At 39.6% G+C, this 22,348-nt stretch overlaps 1 protein-coding gene across 17 annotated transcripts in view; it reads left to right on the top strand.

Moving 5' to 3' along the window:
• Positions 1–22,348, top strand: part of LOC105470413 (pleckstrin homology like domain family B member 2) — a 234,215-nt gene that overhangs the window by 170,045 nt on the left and 41,822 nt on the right. For 14 of the 17 annotated variants that reach the window (XM_071092441.1, XM_071092438.1, XM_071092447.1 and 11 more), the window contains 4 exons: positions 243–626; positions 6,242–6,385; positions 7,450–7,587; positions 20,304–20,432. In XM_071092441.1, the coding sequence (XP_070948542.1) occupies positions 243–626; positions 6,242–6,385; positions 7,450–7,587; positions 20,304–20,432 (795 nt within the window). The remainder of the gene's footprint in view (positions 1–242; positions 627–6,241; positions 6,386–7,449; positions 7,588–20,303; positions 20,433–22,348) is intronic. The other 3 variants (XM_011722396.3, XM_071092445.1, XM_071092439.1) reach the window with 1 other exon arrangement.

The raw sequence follows: 22,348 nt of genomic DNA, 5'->3' as shown, positions 1-22,348 counted from the left end.
TAAAGGGGAGAGAGTAGAAGCCAGAATTGAGTTTGGCAGGCAAGTTGGGCATTGTTAAACCCCATTTCACCTGGATCTTTAAATGCATCAGTCAAAGATTATGAAAATCATCACCAGCTAAGTGTTTGTGGGTTTATGTAAGGAATGCCAGCACCAGTTGTCCCAGCCTCTTCAGTCTTTTTATTTGGAGTTGTGTTCATTCTCACAAACCCCCTGACCTCCCCCTCCTCTCTGTGTTCTAGGAGAGACAGCGTCTGGAGACCATCCTCAGTCTCTGTGCTGAATACACAAAGCCTGACAGTCGCTTATCTACTGGGACCACTGTGGCAGATGTGCAGAAAATCAACAAGGAGCTTGAGAAGCTGCAGCTCTCTGATGAGGAGTCTGTGTTTGAAGAAGCCCTCCTGAGCCCTGACACAAGATACAGGTGCCACCGGAAAGACTCCCTCCCTGATGCAGACTTGGCAAGCTGTGGGAGTCTCACTCAGAGCAGTGCCAGCTTCTTTACCCCCAGGAGCACCAGGAATGATGAACTACTCAGCGACCTCACCCGGACTCCGCCACCACCATCCTCCACCTTTCCGAAAGCTTCCAGCGAATCCTCTTATCTAAGTATCCTACCAAAGGTAATGTTGGCCCAGCAAAGACATTAGGATTTAAGGCCTAGGGCTGTACATATGCTTTGACATGGAAACTGGTGATTTTATCATGCTGATTATCCAGGATGTTTTCAGTGAAGTTTCAATTTAAGAGGTCATTAGCTGAGCAAGGTGCAGCAAATTAGGGTGTTTACTATAAAGTAACACATTTGCACTGTAAAAAAAATGTAGCAGCAGAGAAAGTAGAAAGAAAGAACATTTCTCTTTTCCCTGCACCCTTTCAGTTGTGCACCTGAGTAATAAGCAGATGTAAAACTGGTGCTAAAATCATCTTACCTGCCTTCCTAATATTTTCTGTGTATATGTGGCTGTTATAGGCATAGACAGACACACATACATAGTGTTCTGTACTTTTCTTCCCTCACTAAATGCCTTGGGCATCTTTCCATATTAGTATACACAGCTCTACCTCATTCTTTTTAATGACCAATTGCTTTTCTTTTGTTTGCAACTACCATTTATTTTCAGGTTTTTTTGCTAATAAAATCCATATGCAGCAAATATTGTAGCATATATATATTTGCACAATTCTGCAAATGTGTCTGTGGGATCACTTACTAAAAGTGGAATTGCTGGGTCAAAGAGTTTGTGTATTTTCCATTTTACTCAATATTTCCCAACTGTACTTCCAAAAGACCATATTAAAAAAAGAGCCTATATATCCAGGTGACACTTTGACTAAGTTTATATGCACACCTTGTTCTCCATACACTTGCCAAGGTTGCATATTGTCAAAATTTTTCAATTAGCCAAATTGATAGAAGTTTAATTTGCTTTTCTTCAATTTTGCATCAAGTTGGGGATCTTTTCATATTTTTAGTTACTATTTGTAATTTGACCCACTTATTCATGTTCTTCACCCATTTTTTTAATTGTTTTATTTGTCTTGTATTTTACTGAGTAGTAAGAGCTGTTTGTGGTAAGCAGATTAGCCTTTTATCATAAGTAGTCTTTATTTTGACTTTATTTATATTTTTTGGACATAAAAGATTTATTTGTACACATAAGTACTAGTCTTCTGGTTGTGTATGTTGGTTTAAAAATGTTGTCATTGGCCGGGCGCCCTGGCTTATGCCTATAATCCCAGCACTTTGGGAGGCCAAGGCGAGCGGATTATGAGGTCAGGAGATCAAGACCATCCTGGCTAACATGGTGAAACCCCGTCTCCACTAAAAATACAAAAAATTCCCCGGGCATGGTCGCGGGAGCCTGTAGTCCCAGCTACTCCGGCGGCTGAGGCAGGAAAATGGCGAGAACCCGGGAGGCGGAGCTTGCAGTGAGCCAAGATTGCGCCACTGCACGCCAGCCTGGGCGACAGAGCAAGACTCCGTCTCAAAAAAAAAAAAAGTTGTCCTTTGAGGATTTATTAAATGGAGTTTAAGGAAAAATCTTTTTAAATGTTTTTTTCTTTTTCTTTTTCTACAGGACCCAAAATCTTTTGTTAATACGTTTTTTTCACACAGGTTAAGAATTTTTTTCTACAACAATTTAGGTTTTAAATTTCTCCACTTTTAATAATGATTTGAAGGAGCTTACAATGAAAGATGTAAATTTTATTAGACTAAAATTAGAATAACAAAAATAGTAAATAGGAGGAAAAAGCAGATACCGTATTCACGAGGTGGATTTTCTTATTTAGGAATAAGTAGGATTAATGTATTGATTTGCTTAATTCACAGTTACTATTAAGTTCAACTGTGAGATTCTTTAGTTAATCTTTTGCTGTAAGAGAAGGACACGTTGACTGTTGAAGAGAAAGATACTGTCATGGTACTAAATCCTGGCAGTAATTTATCACATGGACATTGTTCAGGGGAGTTTGTGTGTTTGTTTAGCTACAGCAAGACTTTTACACTGAATGTTCCTAGTCAGAAATCCTTATCTACGTAGTGAGTTTTTCCATTATACACATCAGGACTTTGGACTGTTGAATACATGTTGGAGAACAATCCCATCTTTTTCTTTCTTTTTTTTTTTGAGACAGAGTCTCGCTCTGTCACCCAGCCTGGAGTGCAATGGTGCGATCGAGGCTCACTGCAACCTCTACCTCCCAGTTCAAGCGATTCTCCTGCCTCAGCCTCCCGAGTAGCTGGGACTACAGGCGCACGCCACCATGCCCGGCTAATTTTTGTATTTTTAGTAGAGAGGAGGTTTCACCATGTTGGCTAGGCCTGTCTCGAACTCCTGACCTCAAGTGATCCGCCTGCCTCGGCCTCCCAAAGTGCTGGGATGACAAGGGTGAGCCACTGAGCCCTACCCATCCCTTCTTTTTGCTAGTGACCGTGTTTACCTTACTAATTCTCAATGGAGAGTAATTCTGAACATTCCTGGTTAGAAACCAGGATAGGGAAGAAAATTGGGGCAGGGAGGAATCAAAAGTTGTTGCTGTTCAGGCACAGTAAATGACCCATCACTTGAAAAGTTGAGCTGTCCTCATCAGCCATTGGGCTTCTTTAGAAACCCTTGGCTTCCTTTTGATTTTAAATCTTTTCACAGCTCTTCCTTTATGGAGATCTGCGAGTTTTTTGTTAAGAACATTAAGCTGCGTGCTCTCTCTAAAGACTATCTTTTGGAAGACAGGTTTCCTCCTGGAGAGGGCTATGACAAGAATGCTGTTGGTGTGTACATGAGCAGATCTTGGCAGATGTTTTTAATTGCTCAAGCATATAATTGTGGAATAGGAGGCCTCTGAAGCTTAGTGCAGCATCTGTTGTTGCAAGAGAGGTAAGACTCTGCATCCTTTAGAGGCAGGAAACATCAAGGACACCCAGGTTACCACACAGCAGCGTAGAAAGAGTACGAGTGAGGGAGGCTGATGGGTTCCAAGAAACACTTTTTTTACTTATTACTTTCTGAAGTTAGATATTAACTTGAGACAGCAGATAGGAAATTCTTTAAAAACAAAAAACAAAAAACCTCCTATTTGTTTCGCATGCTCTTTCTCTTCAATTAATTTCCACACTGGAGTATTTGCCTAACAAAGTACAATGTTAATAATCGATTTAGGGATAAATGGAGAAGAGAGGAGTGTGAAAAACACTGTAAGTTGACTTAACTATACAAAACAATCTTAATGATATATAGGAAACCTGAGAGTTACCGATCAAGAACTTGCTTTATGTAACACTTACAGATGCAGATGACTTTGGAAATATGCTAATTTTAGTTGGCCTCTGAACCACCTCTTGAGGTAAAAGTTGTCTGGAAAGTGGCTCATCTTTCTGCTTTTGAGTCCTTTGCACCCCTCTCTCCTTTGGCTGCAAAAGGGTTTTAAGAAGAAATCTGTGAAAAAGGGGCAAGCAGAAAGTGTCGTTTCCCCTAACATCTCTCCTCTTTCCTGTGTGGATCCAGTTTCCCCAAAGATAACATATTAGAGGATGCACATACACGTGTAATGTGCTTATTAAAACACGTCACTGTTAGATTCCTGTCCATTACTGGAAAAAAAAATTCCCAGAGAAATTAAAATGAAGGGCATATGTTTAAAATTACAATGTTCTCTGTCACTGTAAAACTGAAAGCTACTCAGTGGCTACCACACCTTGGCTTTCTATTGGTTTTCTTTGGTGAATAAATGAGATTACATTGTCCTCACCCCCATTCTATCATAAAGCGTTTGGTTTTAGAATACTTCCTGGAGATTTTGCTTCTTATAAATAACTTAGAAAAAAAAACACAAACATTTCCTAGATGGCATTTATTGCTCTAAACAGACTCTTAAGTTGCCTATTATTAAACATATCTATTGTGATAAACTTTCTAAAAACTTTGAATTATGCAGGTGATTCCCACTATTAACCATCTTTACCCCCTACATGCTTATAAAGTTTAGAGTTTTGCAGATTGTTCTGTTGTTGTGTGTTTTTCTTAATGCCTTGCTTCCACCTGTGAGAGAGGTATCTTTAAGCCATGTTGGAAGTAGAAACCTAATATGTAATCTTGACCCAACAGGATACTGCTCTTGGTGAGGCTTTCCTGCCAGGATTACTCACAGTGATTCTGGAATGCCATTTCACTGTTGCAGGCGTTCCTCACGGCTTAAAACAGGCACCTTAGTATTAGGACAATGAGCTTTATTGTCTGTGATAAAAAGGTCAACAGTTGTTTTATTAGTTGATAAGATATATTGCATGTAAGATGACAATTAAAGGGCTAAATGTCAAAGCTTGGAAAAGCTGCTTACCTTCGTCCTAACAAACCTGAGGTACTAAATGCTGAATCGTTGAATCACTTTAAAAAGCTACAAAGTAGAGTAAAGAATATAAATGTGAATAGAGTACAGAATATGACATGATGGATGGCTTCTTAAATGTATTATCAGAATTGTCAAATAAATTAAGTGAACCTAGTGAAGTATACTAAACTTAATGGGTTTTCTTGGAGGGTTAATTCGAAGTTTTTTTTTAACAATTAGTGACAAATATTCAGTAATTTACTCAACTGGGCTGCTTTTTTCAATTTTCATTGGGAAACTGTATAATTATTGACTTGCTGATCCAAAAAAACTACTTTTTCAAAAAGGGATAATTTAAATAAATAATATTTTCATACTAACATACTAACATATAGTGTATATAGAAAGATTGGTCTCTACCAGGTGATATCCAAGATAACTAACCTGAAATTCTAGAAAGAAGAGGCTATTTGTAATTCACTCCATTCTCTTCTTGAACAATAAACAGTCACATTTTGACTATGTGTGTGATCTACAATATTGCCCTCTTCCCTGGGCATCTGTCATCGCTCCATTCAGGAGTGTAACTACGCACTCTCTCACTTAATTTGTTTCTTGACTTTCTTATTTCTTGCCGATGAACCAGTTTTTCCATGAAATTATTTTACGAATGGTGGCCAGTGTCCTGTTTTAGGGATTGTCTTACATGCTATATAGCAAGAAGGTCTATAGGACAAAGAGAGGAAATAGTGCACTAACACAAAAACGAAGCATCAATTAATTTAATACTGAGTGTGTAGTTTTAAGTCATTTTATGGCTCCCCAAAGTAATGTGCCCTTGCTTTTCTAACTTGTGTTGAGAAGGAAATACATAAGCCTGAATGCTCATTTGCAGATAACCCTAGCAGCAAGACCGAACAGTATGCCTAGAGATTCAAGAGGCTTTTGTAGGAGATGTCCTCCCCTGGAAGATGGGAGAGAATATTGTGCTTGTAATGACCATAGCATCATGCCCAAGGGATCCCAGAGGAAGATGCCACAAGTCTTCTGTCAGTTCTAGTTCTCTGTTACGCTGAACTTTCTCTATAACTTTGGAAAAGTCATCTCAATCTCTATGTACCACACCTTTCTTATCTGTGTAATCTCTTAGTTCTTTTAGCTTCAAAAGGATATGCACTGATGAATTGAAATTGGTTTGTCTGAACTCCCCTGAGAGCCTAACTGCTGAGGATGGCATAATGTGGGAAAAACACATCAGAGCTCCAAGCGTGCAATTTCAGGGATGCTTTTAAAATCTACACAGGCATGGAGACTGTGAAACACTAGACCTGTGGATGGTTTACAAGTCAAGTTAGGAAATTCTAGAACTGAAGTGTGAATAATCCATTTCTGTATTGATTAATCGCAGACCCCAGAGGGTATAAGTGAAGAACAGAGATCTCAGGAGTTGGCTGCGATGGAAGAAACCCGGATGGTCATTCTGAACAACCTCGAGGAACTTAAACAAAAAATCAAAGACATAAATGATCAGATGGATGAATCGTACAGAGAGGTAAACTTTTTTACCCTCCTCCCTTTTTTCTTGCTTTCCTTTAGCCTAAAAATATTGCTGCTCATTCAGGCACAGGCTTTGGAGTCCAGATACATAGACATAAGCAAACCCATTTATTCAGTGGGTTCCCCGTTTAGAGTAAAAATACCCTTTTTCTACATTCCTTTTTTTCTGTTTTTTTTTTTTCCAACCAGATGAGATAAACATATTAAGCCCTCTTTAATGTACGTTATGAATCTTCAACCAACTTTGTCTTAACTAGTATGTGCTTTCTGACCTAACAGAGGATCTGTCAGCTGAGGTGCCCTGTATTTACATTTCAAGGTCAAATGCAGCAAATGTTTTCTGAACATGCTTTACCGTGAGTTGGATATCACATTGGCACCATGATGAAATTCACACACGGATCAAAAATAGATCCAGGTTTCTAGAGGTTTGGAAACCAGCGGGGAGCAGACAGACACACATTGCATAACCATAATAGAAGACAGTGGCAATTTTTATGTTACCCCCATGGCATGAGAAGGGGCACGTAATTCTGCCTAGGGAAGATCTGTGTGTCTGTCCTTACAGATGATACCAATAGGCCCTTAAGTGGTTAGGGGACTGCTCACCTGTTGTCTTGCGTGGAGATGCTGGAAGCCCCTCCTGCTGGCATTGCGAGGAATGCAGAGCTCACATGCTGGGCTGGGGTAACTTTCTCTTCCCATGCTCTAGGGACAAAGAAAAAAAGACGTGACTGCTCCCATGGTGGTTTGTGCTTGATCTTGAGCCGAAGCAAATAGGCAAAATATCCTTGAGAAGTGAGCCGAAGAGGGATTATAGTAGAAAAGTTAAGTGATAAGATAACTAGTTCTTTTAGTGAATATATTCTAGGCTCTCTAGCTTTCTTATATGGGAATCCTGATTTCACATGGGCTCTCTGGAGTGTTCCCAGGCACCCGATCTGGCTGCTACAGTATTACTTTTACAAATTTGTAGCTGTTGCAAATGTATCTCTAGGGTGGTCAGTTGAGAATATCCCCAAAGGTGAAACACTTCTGAGCTTTGGTTTATGTCCTTAGTTGGATATGGAATGTGCTCTTTTGGATGGAGAACAGAAATCTGAAACAACTGAACTTATGAAGGAGAAGGAGATTTTGGATCATCTAAACCGGAAAATAGCTGAACTGGAAAAGAACATTGTTGGTGAAAAGACCAAGGTAAAAGAAAACTATATTCTGATGCAATTTTTATGGGCAAGGTGGTGGTCCCAGATTGAATTTAAATGTTGAATGGGTTACTGTGGTTTTGGATTTGTGTGTCATGTTCCTGGAGACAGTGGCACTAGAGAAAAATCCTAAGATCTTACATTGTCAGAAACTAAGAACTGCCAGGTACTGGGCAGCTGATGCTGAGAAAGCAGAGCTCATATAATTTGTGAGCCGACGTTCCTGGCAGCTTTATCCTACTTGAGATGAGTGAGTTGTTTGTTTGCTTTTTTCGTTGGCCTTTCTGCTTTTCTGATTCCATTGTGTTTTTTAAGTAATTTTTTTAGTATACTGAAGTTCTTTACCACTGCTGCCCTGTAGGGATGGCTCAAGCAAATTCAAATAGGGTTGCCTCATTTCTTTTCATTTTTCTGTTTATTAAACAGATGAATGAGAACCATCCATCTCACCCGCTTTGCCTTGCTATTGTTTTCAATGCAAGTGCACTGCTTGTTGACAAATGTATTGGAATTTCTAAAATTTTCTTCTGGGGGTAGCCTCACACACTGCCAGAGAAAGCTATCTGTGAAGCACAGTTGGCACTTATCTTGGAAGAGGTCCTGTGTATACATTTTGGATCACAACCTGAATGGTGGCTGATATCTATTAGGGAAAGTATGAAAAATCACTTGCAGATTTTAGAATTCAGGATAGTAGTTGGGTTTTTGGTTTGTCTGTTTATGTGTTTTTTTCCTCTGGGAAATACACATTACTTTCCTCTCCCATTCTGAGTGAGTTAGAACTGAACTAAAAATAAAATTCTAATAAAACTAAAAATAAAATTCCAATTTGAGAAGGAAAAAGCAAATAAGCTTTAACACATTCTTCCTGACTCAACATGTTCTCCACTAAACTGAGAAAAAGAAAATTTTTTTAGTTTGAGTAAGTTCTGGTGGTAATGTGTAGAAAGTGTTTCTGCTGAACGTGACTTCCTTTTTAGGCTCTTATTTGTTTAAGACCTATAAATAATGGCATTTGATCTTGGTGCCAGAGAATGAGCTCAAAGCGATGGTCAGAAATAAAAGTCAAATTAAATACTACACATTAATTCTTGGTTGTCAGCATGTCAGAATTAAACTGCACAGGCTTTTCATATTAAATTTTATGGATGTTCTTTCTGTCCCTAGACTTTTAAGTAGTATTCGGGTAGTGGGTGTATTTTTCTTAAAAGGCCAAAATGAAGTCAAAGATTTGACCGTCTTAAGTCTGCAGTACTGAAGGATTCAGTTAATGGCTATGCTTTTCAAAGATTCTGCAAGAAGCCTTCATCGGAGATGTCAGATGTCTTGTGTTAATGTTTTGCTGTCAAGTAAATACTAATTAAATTAATAGTAGAGTAGTTTTATTGCTATTTATGTCATATTGGAAAACTCATGCAACATAGGAATTGGGTATCATGTTCCCTGTGAACCCTCCTGCCATCCTAATCCATGTAGTTATTTATTTTGTGTGTCTCACATATGGCATGGCCTACAGATTCTATTTGTGTATTTCTCATTAGTATCAGATTCTACACAAAGTGAAGCAAATTGAGCCAATGTTAAATCTCACTTCCCAGGGAAAGTTATGTTATATTCTCAAGGGGGAATTCTCAGGTGGAATTCTACGAACATGGGCAGAAACAAGCAAGGAAGCTGCCTCCATCCTTCCTAATATTGTTTTGATGACTTGACAGAGGCTGTGCACCAGAGAGCGGACTATAGGGGCTTGATGCATAGGACCAGCTCATACAGCTGTGAGGGAATTAGTTGGTCTTAGAAGGTAGGATTATTGTCTGTCATTACATCATGTGAAAAATGGCAGAAACTGGCTTAGGGTGAGGAACTCCAAAAGAGGATGTGGGAAGTGGAAACAAAGACTGGTCTAAATGATGTTACTACATATTCTTGACAACTAAACTCAAATAGAGATCAACACAGCTTGGCAAAAACATTGTTATGTTTCTCAAATAAATGTATTCCACCATTTAACGACACAGCTATTTCATACACTCTGTTCATACCCCTGGCCCGCTTTCGTCCCTCTGGCTCAGAGATCATCTTACCACCTGCTCCACAGAGAAATCAGAAGCATCCCATCTTCTCACAATGAACGGGGGCTCCCTCCTTCCATCAAAGACCAGTCCCTTTGGATGTGCTCTGGGTGTCATCCCATCCCACCTTCTTGAGGTCTTGAGTCTTTCTGCACCCTCACCCCCTGGGGGCAGTTTCTCCCTCTTTACTGTCAGCATGCCAATATTATTATTTTAAAAATAAATTAGCCGGGCGCGGTGGCTCACGCCTGTAATCCCAGCACTTTGGGAGGCCGAGGCGGGCGGATCACAAGGTCAGGAGATCAAGACCACGGTGAAACCCCGTTTCTACTAAAAATACAAAAAATTAGCCGGGCGCGGTGGCGGGCGCCTGTAGTCCCAGCTACTCAGGAGGCTGAGGCAGGAGAATGGCGTGAACCCGGGAGGCGGAGCTTGCAGTGAGCCGAGATTGCGCCACTGCACTCCAGCCTGGGCCACAGAGCGAGACTCTGTCTCAAAAAAATAAATAAATAAATAAATAAATAAATTACTACTTGATTCATTAACAATAAGCTACTACTTTATCTCTTTCCTCTTAATCATAGCTAAACTTATTAAACAATTTTCTGGCTATACTGTGTCTCCTTTTCTTCATTTTCCAATTAACCATTCTTCCCACTCCAGTTGGCTTAGACCTCTACTCCTGCATCTGATTTTCTCCTGTTAAGACTACTAAAGACCTCAGTGCTGCCCAGCCTGCTGGGTGCTTTTCAGTCCCCTCATGATCAGACTCCTGAGCGGCATTCAGGGCAGGGGACAGCTCTTTTTCTTGGCGCTTCTTCACTGTCTCCCTTTGCTTTGCCTCTCTATACCACAGTCTTCTGGTTTTCCATCCATTTCCCTTTACCTCTTTCTCACTCTTTATCTCTGATCTGACTCACTTCTCTTGTACCCTCATGTCCTTCTATAGCTATGGCTTCAAATAACTTGCGTATGCTGGTGACTATCATAGGGATTTCTCTAGTTCATAACCCCTTTTTGGAACTCTGACTCATATCCTGTGCCTACCTGACATCCCTACTTGGATATTTCATGGGTATTTCCAATTGAACACACCCATAACTGAACTCTTGATCTTATCTTTTCCCTTGCCTTCCACCCTCCACCCTCAATCCTCCAGTTTTTCCAACCAGGAAATTGCATCTCTATTCACCTGCATGTTCAACAGAAACCTGGAAATTGATCTTGGCACGTCTTTCCTTATCATCCCTACATTCAGTTGATTACCAACTTATTTCTCAATTACTTCAACATCTCTGCATGTCCACTAACAGCATTCTCTTCTCTATTATGAAAATCTCTTATTTAGTCCACTTCCACTTGCTTTCCTTCAATCCATTCTCTTCACAGCAGCCAATGTGATTAAAAAGAAGAAATTAGACCATATTACTGTGGTTTGTATCACACTGTGCTTGATTATGCATCCAAATTCCTAGTGTGATCTGTCACCAGCCTTTCTGTCACCACCCTCCCATTCTTCACAGCACTCTCACAGTCACCTTCCTTTCTATCTTTCTATTTGTTAAAAGATTCATCCTCCCCCAACCTCAGTCCTTTGCAGATACTGTTTTCCCCTACCTGGAATTCCCTTCCCCATATTCCATGCCTCATTCGTTCTGTCTTTCAGGGCTCAAGATCAGTGTTAGTTTTTCAGAAAAGCCCTCCTAGACCTTTCCAGTTCAAGTTAGATTTTTGTCTGTTGTTCTTTTTACAGATAAACATTTTATAAGTTATGTTTGTTTTGAGCCTACTAGACATTTATGTCCCACTCTAGCCTGTGAAATAGAGGAGGGCACTAGGGCACTGTGATCCACTGTTTATCCAGCCCATAGCATGTGCCAGGATACTGCCCAGTGTGCTTGGGAATACTGTTGTTGGATTTTCCTGCTAATGGCTAGTCCAGGCTGGGCCTTAGCAAAACACTGGGCCAAACACCTGCCAAATAGCTACGTGCAGCCAAGTTTCAGGACAGCTGGGCTGGGCCGCCCGTGTGCACATGCCAGGAGGCCTGTAGTCACACGGCCCATCATGCCAAAGCGTAAGACAGAAGGAGGAAGTGGCCTTTCCCCTCAGGGATCGTGTTTCCTTTTCCATACACCTGTTGCTGTGGTCAGATATAAACCATGGAATGAGAAAAGCAAAACCTGAAAAGAGATCTCTGTTGGGCAAGCGCCGATTCAGATGTTGATAGTACATCCTGTAAGCCTGGCTCTAGAATTTTGGAGACAAGGCTGGAGCCGTAGGAAAAAGGTTTAATAATACCTCAGAATGCCTCAGCATTCAAATCTTTTATTTTCTATTTTTTATCTTTTGGGACGGAGTCTCTCTCTGTTACCCAGGCTGGAGTGCAGTGGCGTAATGTTGGCTCACTGCAACCTCCTCCTCCCAGGTTCAAGTGATTCTCTTGCCTTAGCCTCCCGAGTAGTTGGGATTACAGGTTCCCGCCACCACACTCAGCTAATTGTTATATTTTTGGTAGAGACGGGGTTTCGTCATGTTGTCCAGGCTGGTCTTGAATGCCTGACCTCAGGGATCTGCCCGCCTTGGCCTCCCAAAGTACTGGAATTACAGGCATGAGCCACCAAGCCCGGCCATCAGCACTCAAATTTTGATATGAAATTACTGATGTTATTTTCTTGGCTCTGAAGATTAGTCTTTAGTATTACCTCTTTTAGCTGATTTAGGAATGCATTTTATTTTGCACATTCAGTGTAAGTTATGATTAGTATTTATTTATGTGTTACCATATAAAATATAAACCGTAGATATACTTATATAGAAAATATAAAATATAGTCAGTTTGTTTTACTGGGTATTTATTGAACATTTTTGCAGCAGTTTCTTGCACTGGCCTTTTATTACCCTTAGGGGTACCACTGTTAAGAACATCCATAAGCCGGTTTCCATCTGACCTTGAGATACATGCCACCTGCTGGTTGTGTTCTCAGATCGTGGCCACATCCCAGATGGAGCCACTATGAACATTGATAAAGCTTAAGCAAGGGTCTAACTCGAACGTAAACCTGGAGGGTATACTTATTTGGTGAAGCAGTAAGCAAAGAGACATCACATTTTCTTATAGCAAGTGAAAGAAGATTGGGACCTCTGGTCTAACAAACTGTTTTTGTTTAATGGGCCTGGTGACAGAGTAGGGAAACCGCTAGCACCATGAAGCCCAGCTTGGGCAAAGGGCTGACTGTGGAACTGGCTTCCTTCCCTTCTACTCCCCACCCCCATTCCAAGGCAAAGCCTGATCTTAGGGAATAGCTAAGAAGATATGGATGTGTGCATCTGTTTGTGTAGGTTTTCTGTCTTTGTCTATTTCTAGCTACATTAAAAATTTGAAACTAAAAATAGTTTTTCCATTTCTTCTATTTCTGGATTATCTGTTTTATTGGTGCTTTTTAGCATACAAAAACCAAGTCAGTTGTACCAAAATGAAATAAAATGGTTAAGAAAAGGCTCTGATTCAATAGACATGCCGAAGGGTCTTCCCATGACCCAGATGGTAATCATTTATCTCAAACTATCCTTTTCTTTAAGGACAAATATTGTGTGTCTTCACACAGATACATTGTTCTATTTTGTAGCCATCCTAGCCTGCACGCTTCAACACATGAAACACACTTAAAGTTTTGAACTAAAGCTTAAATCATTCTGTGCCATACAGAATTTTCTGAGTGAAATCTTAAATTCTTTGACTTCCTAATGTTCCTCCAGTAAGCATATACCATTGTATGTTAAATGGTTAAATCTTTTTTCCCACGATTTTCTTGCCAAAGTACCTGTTACTTCCTCCCCATTCTTCCTTTGGAGCCAGGGAAAGACAGGGAGCCTAGCCCAAAATTCTTCAGCAAAGTGTTAATGCCTCTTGAGTGCAGAACAGGTGCCAAGTCACAGTCAGTGTGCAGCAGGGACCCAGCCCTTCCCGTGCCTCTTTCTTACATTTCAAAGTTAGCTCCCTAGTCAGAGGAAGTGGAACAGTATAATGGGATTTGCGGATTAAATCAATAGGATTCCAGATTGAGGCTATTTTTTTTTCTGGTAGTTGTTTGATTGTATAAGTAAGTCCTGAGTTTCTGATTTTCTAGTTTTTGTTTTTCCTATACTAAACATTGATCAATTGTGTGATTAAAATGTCAAAGCCAAAGGAAAAAAATCTAAGAAAGAAAGAAATATAGGATGTTCCTCTTCAGAGGCAGAGAACGGTTGGTTACTCAACAATCATTATTTGTTGACACAGGTCTATAATCTTTCCTCTGCAATTCCAAAATCTGAAAAGTTTCCTGGGGGGAAAAAAGTCATTTTGTAAGGTTGAATATTCATAAACAGCTTCAGAAATAGTAACATGTTTGATTAGAGGGTACTGCTCCAAATCTCACTGGAAATGTCATATAATATATGCTATATAATCTGTGTTACCACTATCAAATTCAGAATATTCAGATATCCAAAACGCTTCCTACCTTACATAGTATCATGGACATATGCGTATGTCCAGACTCATCAAAAGGAATGCTTAAACATGGGCTATGTTTTTGAGTATGAATTCTACTTCAATAAAGCTGTTAAAAGAAAAACGAATTTCACATAAAGATTATAGGCCTAAAATAGTTGCCTAATCTATGAACCTATAAGGATGCCCGCCTCCCAAATAAAGCCACAGGGTTTAGGAACAGGAAGGAAAGGGATTTTTAGGCTAGATAGATAGGACTTTGAATGGACCTCCCTTAAAAATGACGACTGGCCAGGCATGGAGACTCACACCTGTAATCCTAACACTTTGAGAAGCTGAAGCAAGAGGATCACTTGAGCTCAGGAGTTCAAGACCAGTGTAGGCAACACAGTGAGACCTCATCTCTGTCAAATAAATAAATAAATAAATAAACAAATAAATAAATGAAGCCTTAGAGACTATGAATTTTAACGTATCACTGCATCAATTCCAAACCTGATCCCATGTCTAATGAAATGTGGCGCAAGTGTCTAGAGTGCTGGGTTCTGTGCTAAACAATTTGGAAATTACAAAAGTGGATTTTAATTTTTAGGAAAATCTTCATCATGCTAACAGGGTTGGCAGAATTAGCAAATAAAAATACAAGAACCTCAGGTACATTTGCATTTCAGACAAACAGAGAATCGTTTTGTAGTGTAATTATGTCCCATGCAATAATTGGGACATACTTAACATTAAAGTCATTTGTTGTTCCTCTGAAATTCCAATTTAGCTGAATGTCTTCTGTTTTATCTGGCAGCCCTACAAGTTAATAAATTTGTAACCTTGAACCATCTGTTTATCAAGTATTGCACACTTCAGTATGGTAAAATCATTTTTTAATTGGTATTCTAGAATATTCTGTGTAGTATTGAAACTCCAAAGAGTTAGCAAATTAAATTTGTTTATTCCTCAGTAATACAACTTAGAAGAGAGAAAATTTATGTTATTGTCTTCTAACCATGAGATCTAGCAGAATAAGTAGTCTTGACAAGCCTTGCGTTTTCAAGATCATTCAAGATTATTGGCAACTCGTGTGCAAGTTCACATTCTTTAGTGTAAATTTTTAACAATCCTGATCATTTGTATGGTTAGACGATAAATATTTTGCCTCTGAATTTGAAATGTATCTTCCCTGTCTATATGAATATTGCATACTGGAATCTGTCACGGTTTTTGTTTGGGTTACTTGAGACATTTAATTTAAATGTAAAAAATTGACAATTGGGATATTATTTGTAAGCGAGGGCTTTTATACTGTAAAGGCATTGGGACCAAATATTTTACGAATAGTTTTTGGTGGATCCTGTATTAATGTTAAGTATATTCATTAGAAAAATCAAATTGTAGTTCATTGCTTTTGCCTCTCGCATAACCCTGGGTGGCTAAGCCAATGGGTCTCAACCTGGCTGCATATCAGAAAACCTGGAGAGATTTTTTAATGCTTGTTACTAAGCCTTCTATCCCTGGATCTGTAACTAAATTGGGGCCTGGGAAATAGTTGTTCTATTGGTTCTATTGGTTCACATTGTTCTAATGGGTTAACTGGACTGTGCTACATGAGGACAGGATCAATTGCTGTCTTTTCTCTCATCTCCTCTAGTTTTCTTTCAATTGTTATTGGGCAAATGAACAAACAACTCACTGTGGAAGCAAATATGGGCCTAATTTTATAAACTGATATCTACCTTAATTTTACCCATGGGTAACTTACCTTTGTCTGTATATGAATGTGGAACTCTAGAAACATCAGTCTTAAATATACAAAGTAGGTCAAAACTGGCATGAATTTGTGACCCAACTGGATTTTGCTGGTACATCGAGAGAAGACAAGTCAAAGTGAGAACAGTGCTGTCTCTAGGAAAGTCCCATTCTGTTTGTGGTTTTATAAATGCCCTCTTGTACATCTGGATTTTCCTGGAGTGTTCCAATTCCTACTAATCTTATTTTTTTAATAAAGTGAAATGCGTTAAATTTATTAAAAATGCATTTTAGGCTAGGTGCCGTAGCTCATGCCTATAATCCCAGCACTTTAGGAGGCCGAAGTGGGAAAATCACTTGAGCCCAGGAGTTCAAGACCACCCTGGGGAAAATAATGAGGCTCCCATCTCTGCAAATAAAAAATAAAAAATTAATCTGGTATGGTTGTGCGCACCTGTAGTCCCAGCTACTTGGGAGGCTGAGATGGGAGAATCAGTTGATCCCAGGAGTTAAAGGCTGCAGTGAGCTGTAATCACACCACTGCATTCCAGCCTGGATGACAGAGTGAGACACTATTTAAAAAAAAATTTTTTTTTTTTTTTTTTTTTTTGAGACGGAGTCTCGCTCTGTCGCCCAGGCTGGAGTGCAGTGGCGCGATCTCGGCTCACTGCAAGCTCCGCCTCCCGGGTTCACGCCATTCTCTTGCCTCAGCCTCCCGAGTAGCTGGGACTACAGGCGCCCACAACCGCGCCCGGCTAATTTTTTGTATTTTTTTTTTTAGTAGAGACGGGGTTTCACCGTGGTCTCGATTTCCTGACCTTGTGATCCGCCCGCCTCGGCCTCCCAAAGTGCTGGGATTACAGGCGTGAGCCACCGCATCCGGCCTTTTTTTTTTTGGCCGGATGCGGTGGCTCACGCCTGTAATCCCAGCACTTTGGGAGGCCGAGGTGGGTGGATGGATCACGAAGTCAGGAGATTGAGACCATCCTGGCTAACACGGTGAAACCCCGTCTCTACTAAAAATACAAAAAAAAAAAAAAAAAAAAAAAAAAAATTAGCCGGGCGTGGCGGCGGGCGCCTGTAGTCCCAGCTACTCGGGAGGCTGAGGCAGGAGAACGGCGTGAACCCGGGAGGCGGAGCTTGCAGTGAACCGAGATCATGCCATTGCACTCCAGCCTGGGTGACAGAGCGAGACTCCATCTCAAAAAAAAAAAAAAAGAATTCATTTTTTTTCCTGAAAGTACATTTATGAATCTTTTTTAAAAAGTTATATTCTCTCCCAATTTGGTATTTGTAAAATATTATTGTGCCTATTGTAGTTAGAATAGGTGAGTTTACCAATTTAAATATGGAGAAATGGAATAACCTCAATCTTAGTATTTTGCATTTAAAAAGCAAGAATCCCTAAACCCTCAGATGCCATCTATTTTACATTCACTGTAGAAGGTGAAACTTTCAGCTCTAATTAACTGCTTGCCTAGAGCTAATTTTCCTTTAACAACTTCCTGGGCAATAAATAGAATAGAGGAATATTAATTTCTTTCTGGCTCAAAGTTGGTCTACTTCTGGCACTGACAGGAGTTATATCACCTCTGCGGTCCTCTGTGATTTACAGCTGGGCCCACCTGCCACTGGTCTTCTTTCATCCTTCCCCTTTACTTCCTTTACCCTAGCTTTGGCCCCACTGAGCTTTTGCTCTGGGACCCAGGTAGTGGTCACAGCATTACTGATAAACAGAGAAGCTGCAGAAAGTTCTAATAGTGCTTGCTTGCATATTCTTCTAGATGACCCCTTGCATGAATTACGAAACGTTTTAAGCACCTTGGAAATAAGGCGCTATTTAAATGTAAGAATTTTTTTTTTTTCTTTTTTTTTTTTTTTGGAGACAGAGTCTCGCTCTGTCACCCAGGCTGGAGTGCAGTGATGCGATCTTGGCGCACTGCAAGCTCTGCCTCCTCGGTTGACGCCATACTCGGACCTCAGCCTCCCGAGTAGCTGGGACTACAGGCACCCGCCACCACGCCGGGCTAATTTTGTTGTTGTTGTTGTTGTTGTACTTTTTTTTTTTTTTTTTTTTGAGACGGAGTCTCGCTCTGTTGCCCAGGCTGGAGTGCAGTGGCCAGATCTCAGCTCACTGCAAGCTCCGCCTCCCGGGTTCACTTCATTCTCCTGCCTCAGCCTCCGGAGTAGCTGGGACTACAGGCGCCCGCCACCTCGCCCGGCTAGTTGTTTGTATTTTTTAGTAGAGACGGGGTTTCACTGTGTTAGCCAAGATGGTCTCGATCTTCTGACCCGTGTTCCGGCCGCCTTGGCCTCCCAAATTGCTGGGATTACAGGCATGAAAGATTTTTTTTATTAGTTGTTGATTTGAGTTTATTATTCACAATACAAACATTTGAGAGCATCAGGAATACTTTTGTTATTTCTTCAGATTTGAGACCTGTGTTTTAGGCCAGTGGCTTTCCGTATTATCAAATATCGTTTCAGTGTTTTCTATCGAAGATAACTTTAAATTTTAGGGCTTTATACGTGTGCTGTTAAATTATGATGCGTAGTCGTCTTCTTTTTTTAATTACTTTTTAGCTTTCCATTTGTAGGTAGAGTTGCTGCAAACTGGTGATGCAGTACCTAGAAATAGAACTCTTGGGATAAAATTATTTTGCTGTGTAAATAGGGCAATCTTTGATGCACACACATAGGAAAGAACACCTTTTCTTAGCCAAAGGACAACAAGTATTCTATATTGCTGGTTTTATTAGGGAAAAAAAAAATTCTGAAACTAAAGACTAAATCTAACGGTGCTAGTATATTCAGTTTTACTATGGATTAGCACACGTGGGCATCCTTTCTTCTGTTAACAATGCCATTGCTTTCTCCAACTCTTGCACAATTGGTGTGTACAGTGAACAAACTTAACCGTTGAAGATCAAAGAAATTTTCTTTGTAGTCTGTTAAAGTTTTAAGTTGTTACAGACCCATGTTAGATTGATATATGAAGTAGGGGTCTCAGGTTTATGACTTCTGAATTTAATTATTTTAAGATAATTACATTTCTAAAGCCAAATATACATTTCTAAATTTAAGGCAAAAATGGAGACTCAAGTGAACTGGTATTGATGTCATGTAGTTTTAGATTTGGACCGTAACGTCTTTTATACATAAGAAATCATTGCCATTTTGATAAAATGTAGTAAGGATAATTTCATAGGACTATTTCGGAGGAAAATCCTTAAAAAGAGTCCTAGAAGCTAGAACAAAACTAGAAGCTAGTTTTGTTCCTGCCAGTTTATATGAAAGGAATATAAGGAAGGGAAAGTGGGGGTCATTTCACTTACCAAAGGTCAGATTGTCAAAGTGCTTCATAAAGTGCTTTTGTTCAGGCTGATGGTGTTACACAAGGAGAAAACACATCTAAAATTTGTTTCAAGTGTTCAGAGCATCATAAAAAGAACACAGGTTGGGAAGACTGGCACCAAACAAACTGAAGTTTTGTTTCTTAATTTAAGAGGTAGCATTGTAAGGCCGTGTAATCACTGTATTAGAGTATTTGCCTATTATGTCCTGGGGAATGTCCAGGGTCTCATTGGCACATGTGACTTGGAAGGGATTTAGTATTCTCTTCCTTCTCCTTTCTTCTCTCTTTTCTTTTTTTCACAGTCCGTGATTCAGTTTATTTGTATGTCAGTCATTGTGGGAAAGTCGGTATTTCCACAGTCCCTGTCACGTTTTTGGTGTGTCTGAGCTGCCTATGCCTCCCCCTTGCTGCTTTGTCTGTCTTGCAGTTTTACTAGCTCTCTCAGTCTTTGAATAATCTCTCTGGATTAAGATTTTCTAACTCTGTAAATTCTGAAGTTTTCCAAATAGCTAGAGCTGTTTCAGATGATGGGGCTGTCAATTAATACACCTAGAATTCCTCTAACCTGAGAACAAAACCAAGAAATTCCAAAACTTGCCATGCGAAGGCCTTGAGCAAGTTAGGCTATGACAGTCCTTGAGGCAAATGCCCTCTTTCCTTTGTCTGGTTCTCTGACAGGTGACTCTTGGCAAGTCTTGCTTATGAATTTGCTTGGCATTTCTTTGATTGTTGGCCAGTGACCAACACTCAACATGACCATGGCTTCCCCTGCTTTTGTAACATGGTAGCAGGAAGGAGGGAGGGAAGGAAAGCGGGAGTCATTGCCGTGAAGTGGACTGTGCTTTGAGAATGCAGAAACCCAGTCCCTTTGTCTTAACTTCCGCTTATATCCCTTTATCCTAGCCACTAACAAGATATGTTTCTACATTCATAGAATGTCCAGAGTTCATGTATGTTTGTTCGTGTTATCCTTGAGAAATGTTCACTAGCACCTGCTTGGGGTGTGAAGGTAATTTCTATTCTATTTTCTGGTTTCTGAACTTCAGGAGAAGGTAAAGCTTGATGCTGAAAGGGAAAAACTAGAGAGGCTTCAGGAGCTTTACTCCGAGCAGAAGACCCAGCTGGACAATTGTCCTGAGTCCATGAGGGAACAGTTACAACAACAACTGAAGAGGGTCAGTAGCAAACAGGAATGCACCAGTTATTTTGCTTTTCGTTTCTGTTTTTCACTTAAGTGCCACTTACCTGCGACTTACTACTTCATATAGCGTAAGTTTGCGTAAGTTCTAGTCGTTAGATATGTTTAAATGGAAACATGCATGCTAACAGTATATATTATTCCATGCTAATCAGTTTTTTAAATTCCTTGTTAGAATCCTTCTCCTAATTTATAATGCAAAACTATTTCTGGAGTCACTTTTTATGTGTCTGTGACAAAAGAAGCTATTTCTGATTTGTAACCAACATCAACATTGTAGCATTTGTATTAACTGACCTCTTCCCCTGCATTCTCTGCTGCATCATGAATCCTATTTACCCTTGAATGTTTTGTTCTTTAGCTTGATTTTAGACTCTTGTCCCCAAATTATCCTATTTTCTGATTTGCTCCCCACCAGCAGCTGTTCTTTTGTTTTTCTTTTTCTTTCTGCTGGTTAGTGACATTGAACTAATTAGCCCAATCACAACAATTAAATGCCAAGACCCAAGATGTGGGGCATCACTAATGCCCCCAACATCTCATGTGAGCTTCATAATTTTTAAGAACTTAATGCAGCATAGACTTTCTAGTTAAGCTTTATCAAGTTATTCTCCGATCTTTAAGGTTGGCAGTGTTTAACACAACCACATTGGTTATCTTCTGAAAGCAAGACTTCCTAGGTGGATAGTTTCACAAACACTGGCACAGCCACTTAATATTTCATAGCCTCTTGGTAACTGGGTCATTTCCTTTGAACAGCAGCCCCAGTAAACTGCTTCCCTCTGGGGAAGCAGTCGTTAACAGTCTTGGATATCTGAAAGAGTCACATAATAGTAATTTGTCCTAAGTGAGTAGCAATTTATGATTCTACCTGAGTATAACAAGCTAGTTTCATCCATATTATTGTGTTTGTACCTTCTTGGGAATGGGGAGGTTGAAAAATTTATTGAGATAGCACATCCTTAAACATTCTTAAGATGATCTTTAATACAAAAATATTTGCTACCTCTGAGAACATTGCTAGGTGAAAAAATAACAGTTAAAGCTTTTCAATGTATTGCAGAAGTTGAGAGCATCTTAATAATGATAATCCAATGCAGCTGTTTAAACTGCAGCATAATAGTTTTAGTATTTATTTCTTACAATGTTGGAGCAAAAAAGTTTTACATGTCTTCCCTTTACTTCTTTTATTGTGTACAGCTGAATTTGTTGTAAGAAGATAAAACTTCTTGCCTCTCAGTCACAATTCTCTGCAAATTTTATGATAAAAATGATTGGAAGAAAACTAGTATTTGTAAAGTAATTTTAGTTTGTAATTTGTTTGTGTTTATGCTAGTTAACAAAAGAGATGGGAAAACTAATTCTTTAAATATTTGCTTACTGTTTTTTAACTCTCCTTATCACTAAAGATTTTACACAGTCATTGTAATTCCTTATTTACAGTCAGCAGCATAGTTGTGTATTTTGTCCTTCCCTTCCTCTGGTAATCCATTTATTGTGTTCTTTATCAACATTGCTTTACATAAAAATTGATAGATTTTATTCACCACTTGGATTATGAGTAATATAAATACTGTTTAGCTTAATCTAGATTCTGTAAGATAACTCATAATATGAGCTGTATGTTCCAAAGATTTTGGCTACAAAAGAGGAAAGGAAATGATGCAGACAGTCTTTTCCATTAATTGAAGGCAAAGACTTCTTCCCTTTCCTCTCCAAACAGCGTGTAAAATTCTTATAAAACCTCTTTCCTTAGGAGAGAGAGCTGGCTTGTGATGGCTGCAGTTCACCTGATAGTAAAAGGTCTACTAATTGTTTTTCAAGGATGACGACCAGTATAACTCTTCACCAATGCCTTGGCTTAATCAGTAAAAAGTTCACTTACTTCATGAG

Source organism: Macaca nemestrina, chromosome 2, assembly GCF_043159975.1.
Source record: "Macaca nemestrina isolate mMacNem1 chromosome 2, mMacNem.hap1, whole genome shotgun sequence".
In the NCBI taxonomy this organism is placed as follows: Eukaryota; Metazoa; Chordata; class Mammalia; order Primates; family Cercopithecidae; genus Macaca; species Macaca nemestrina.
Note: the sequence above shows the minus strand (reverse complement) of the source record. Positions and strands in the feature narration are given on the sequence as shown.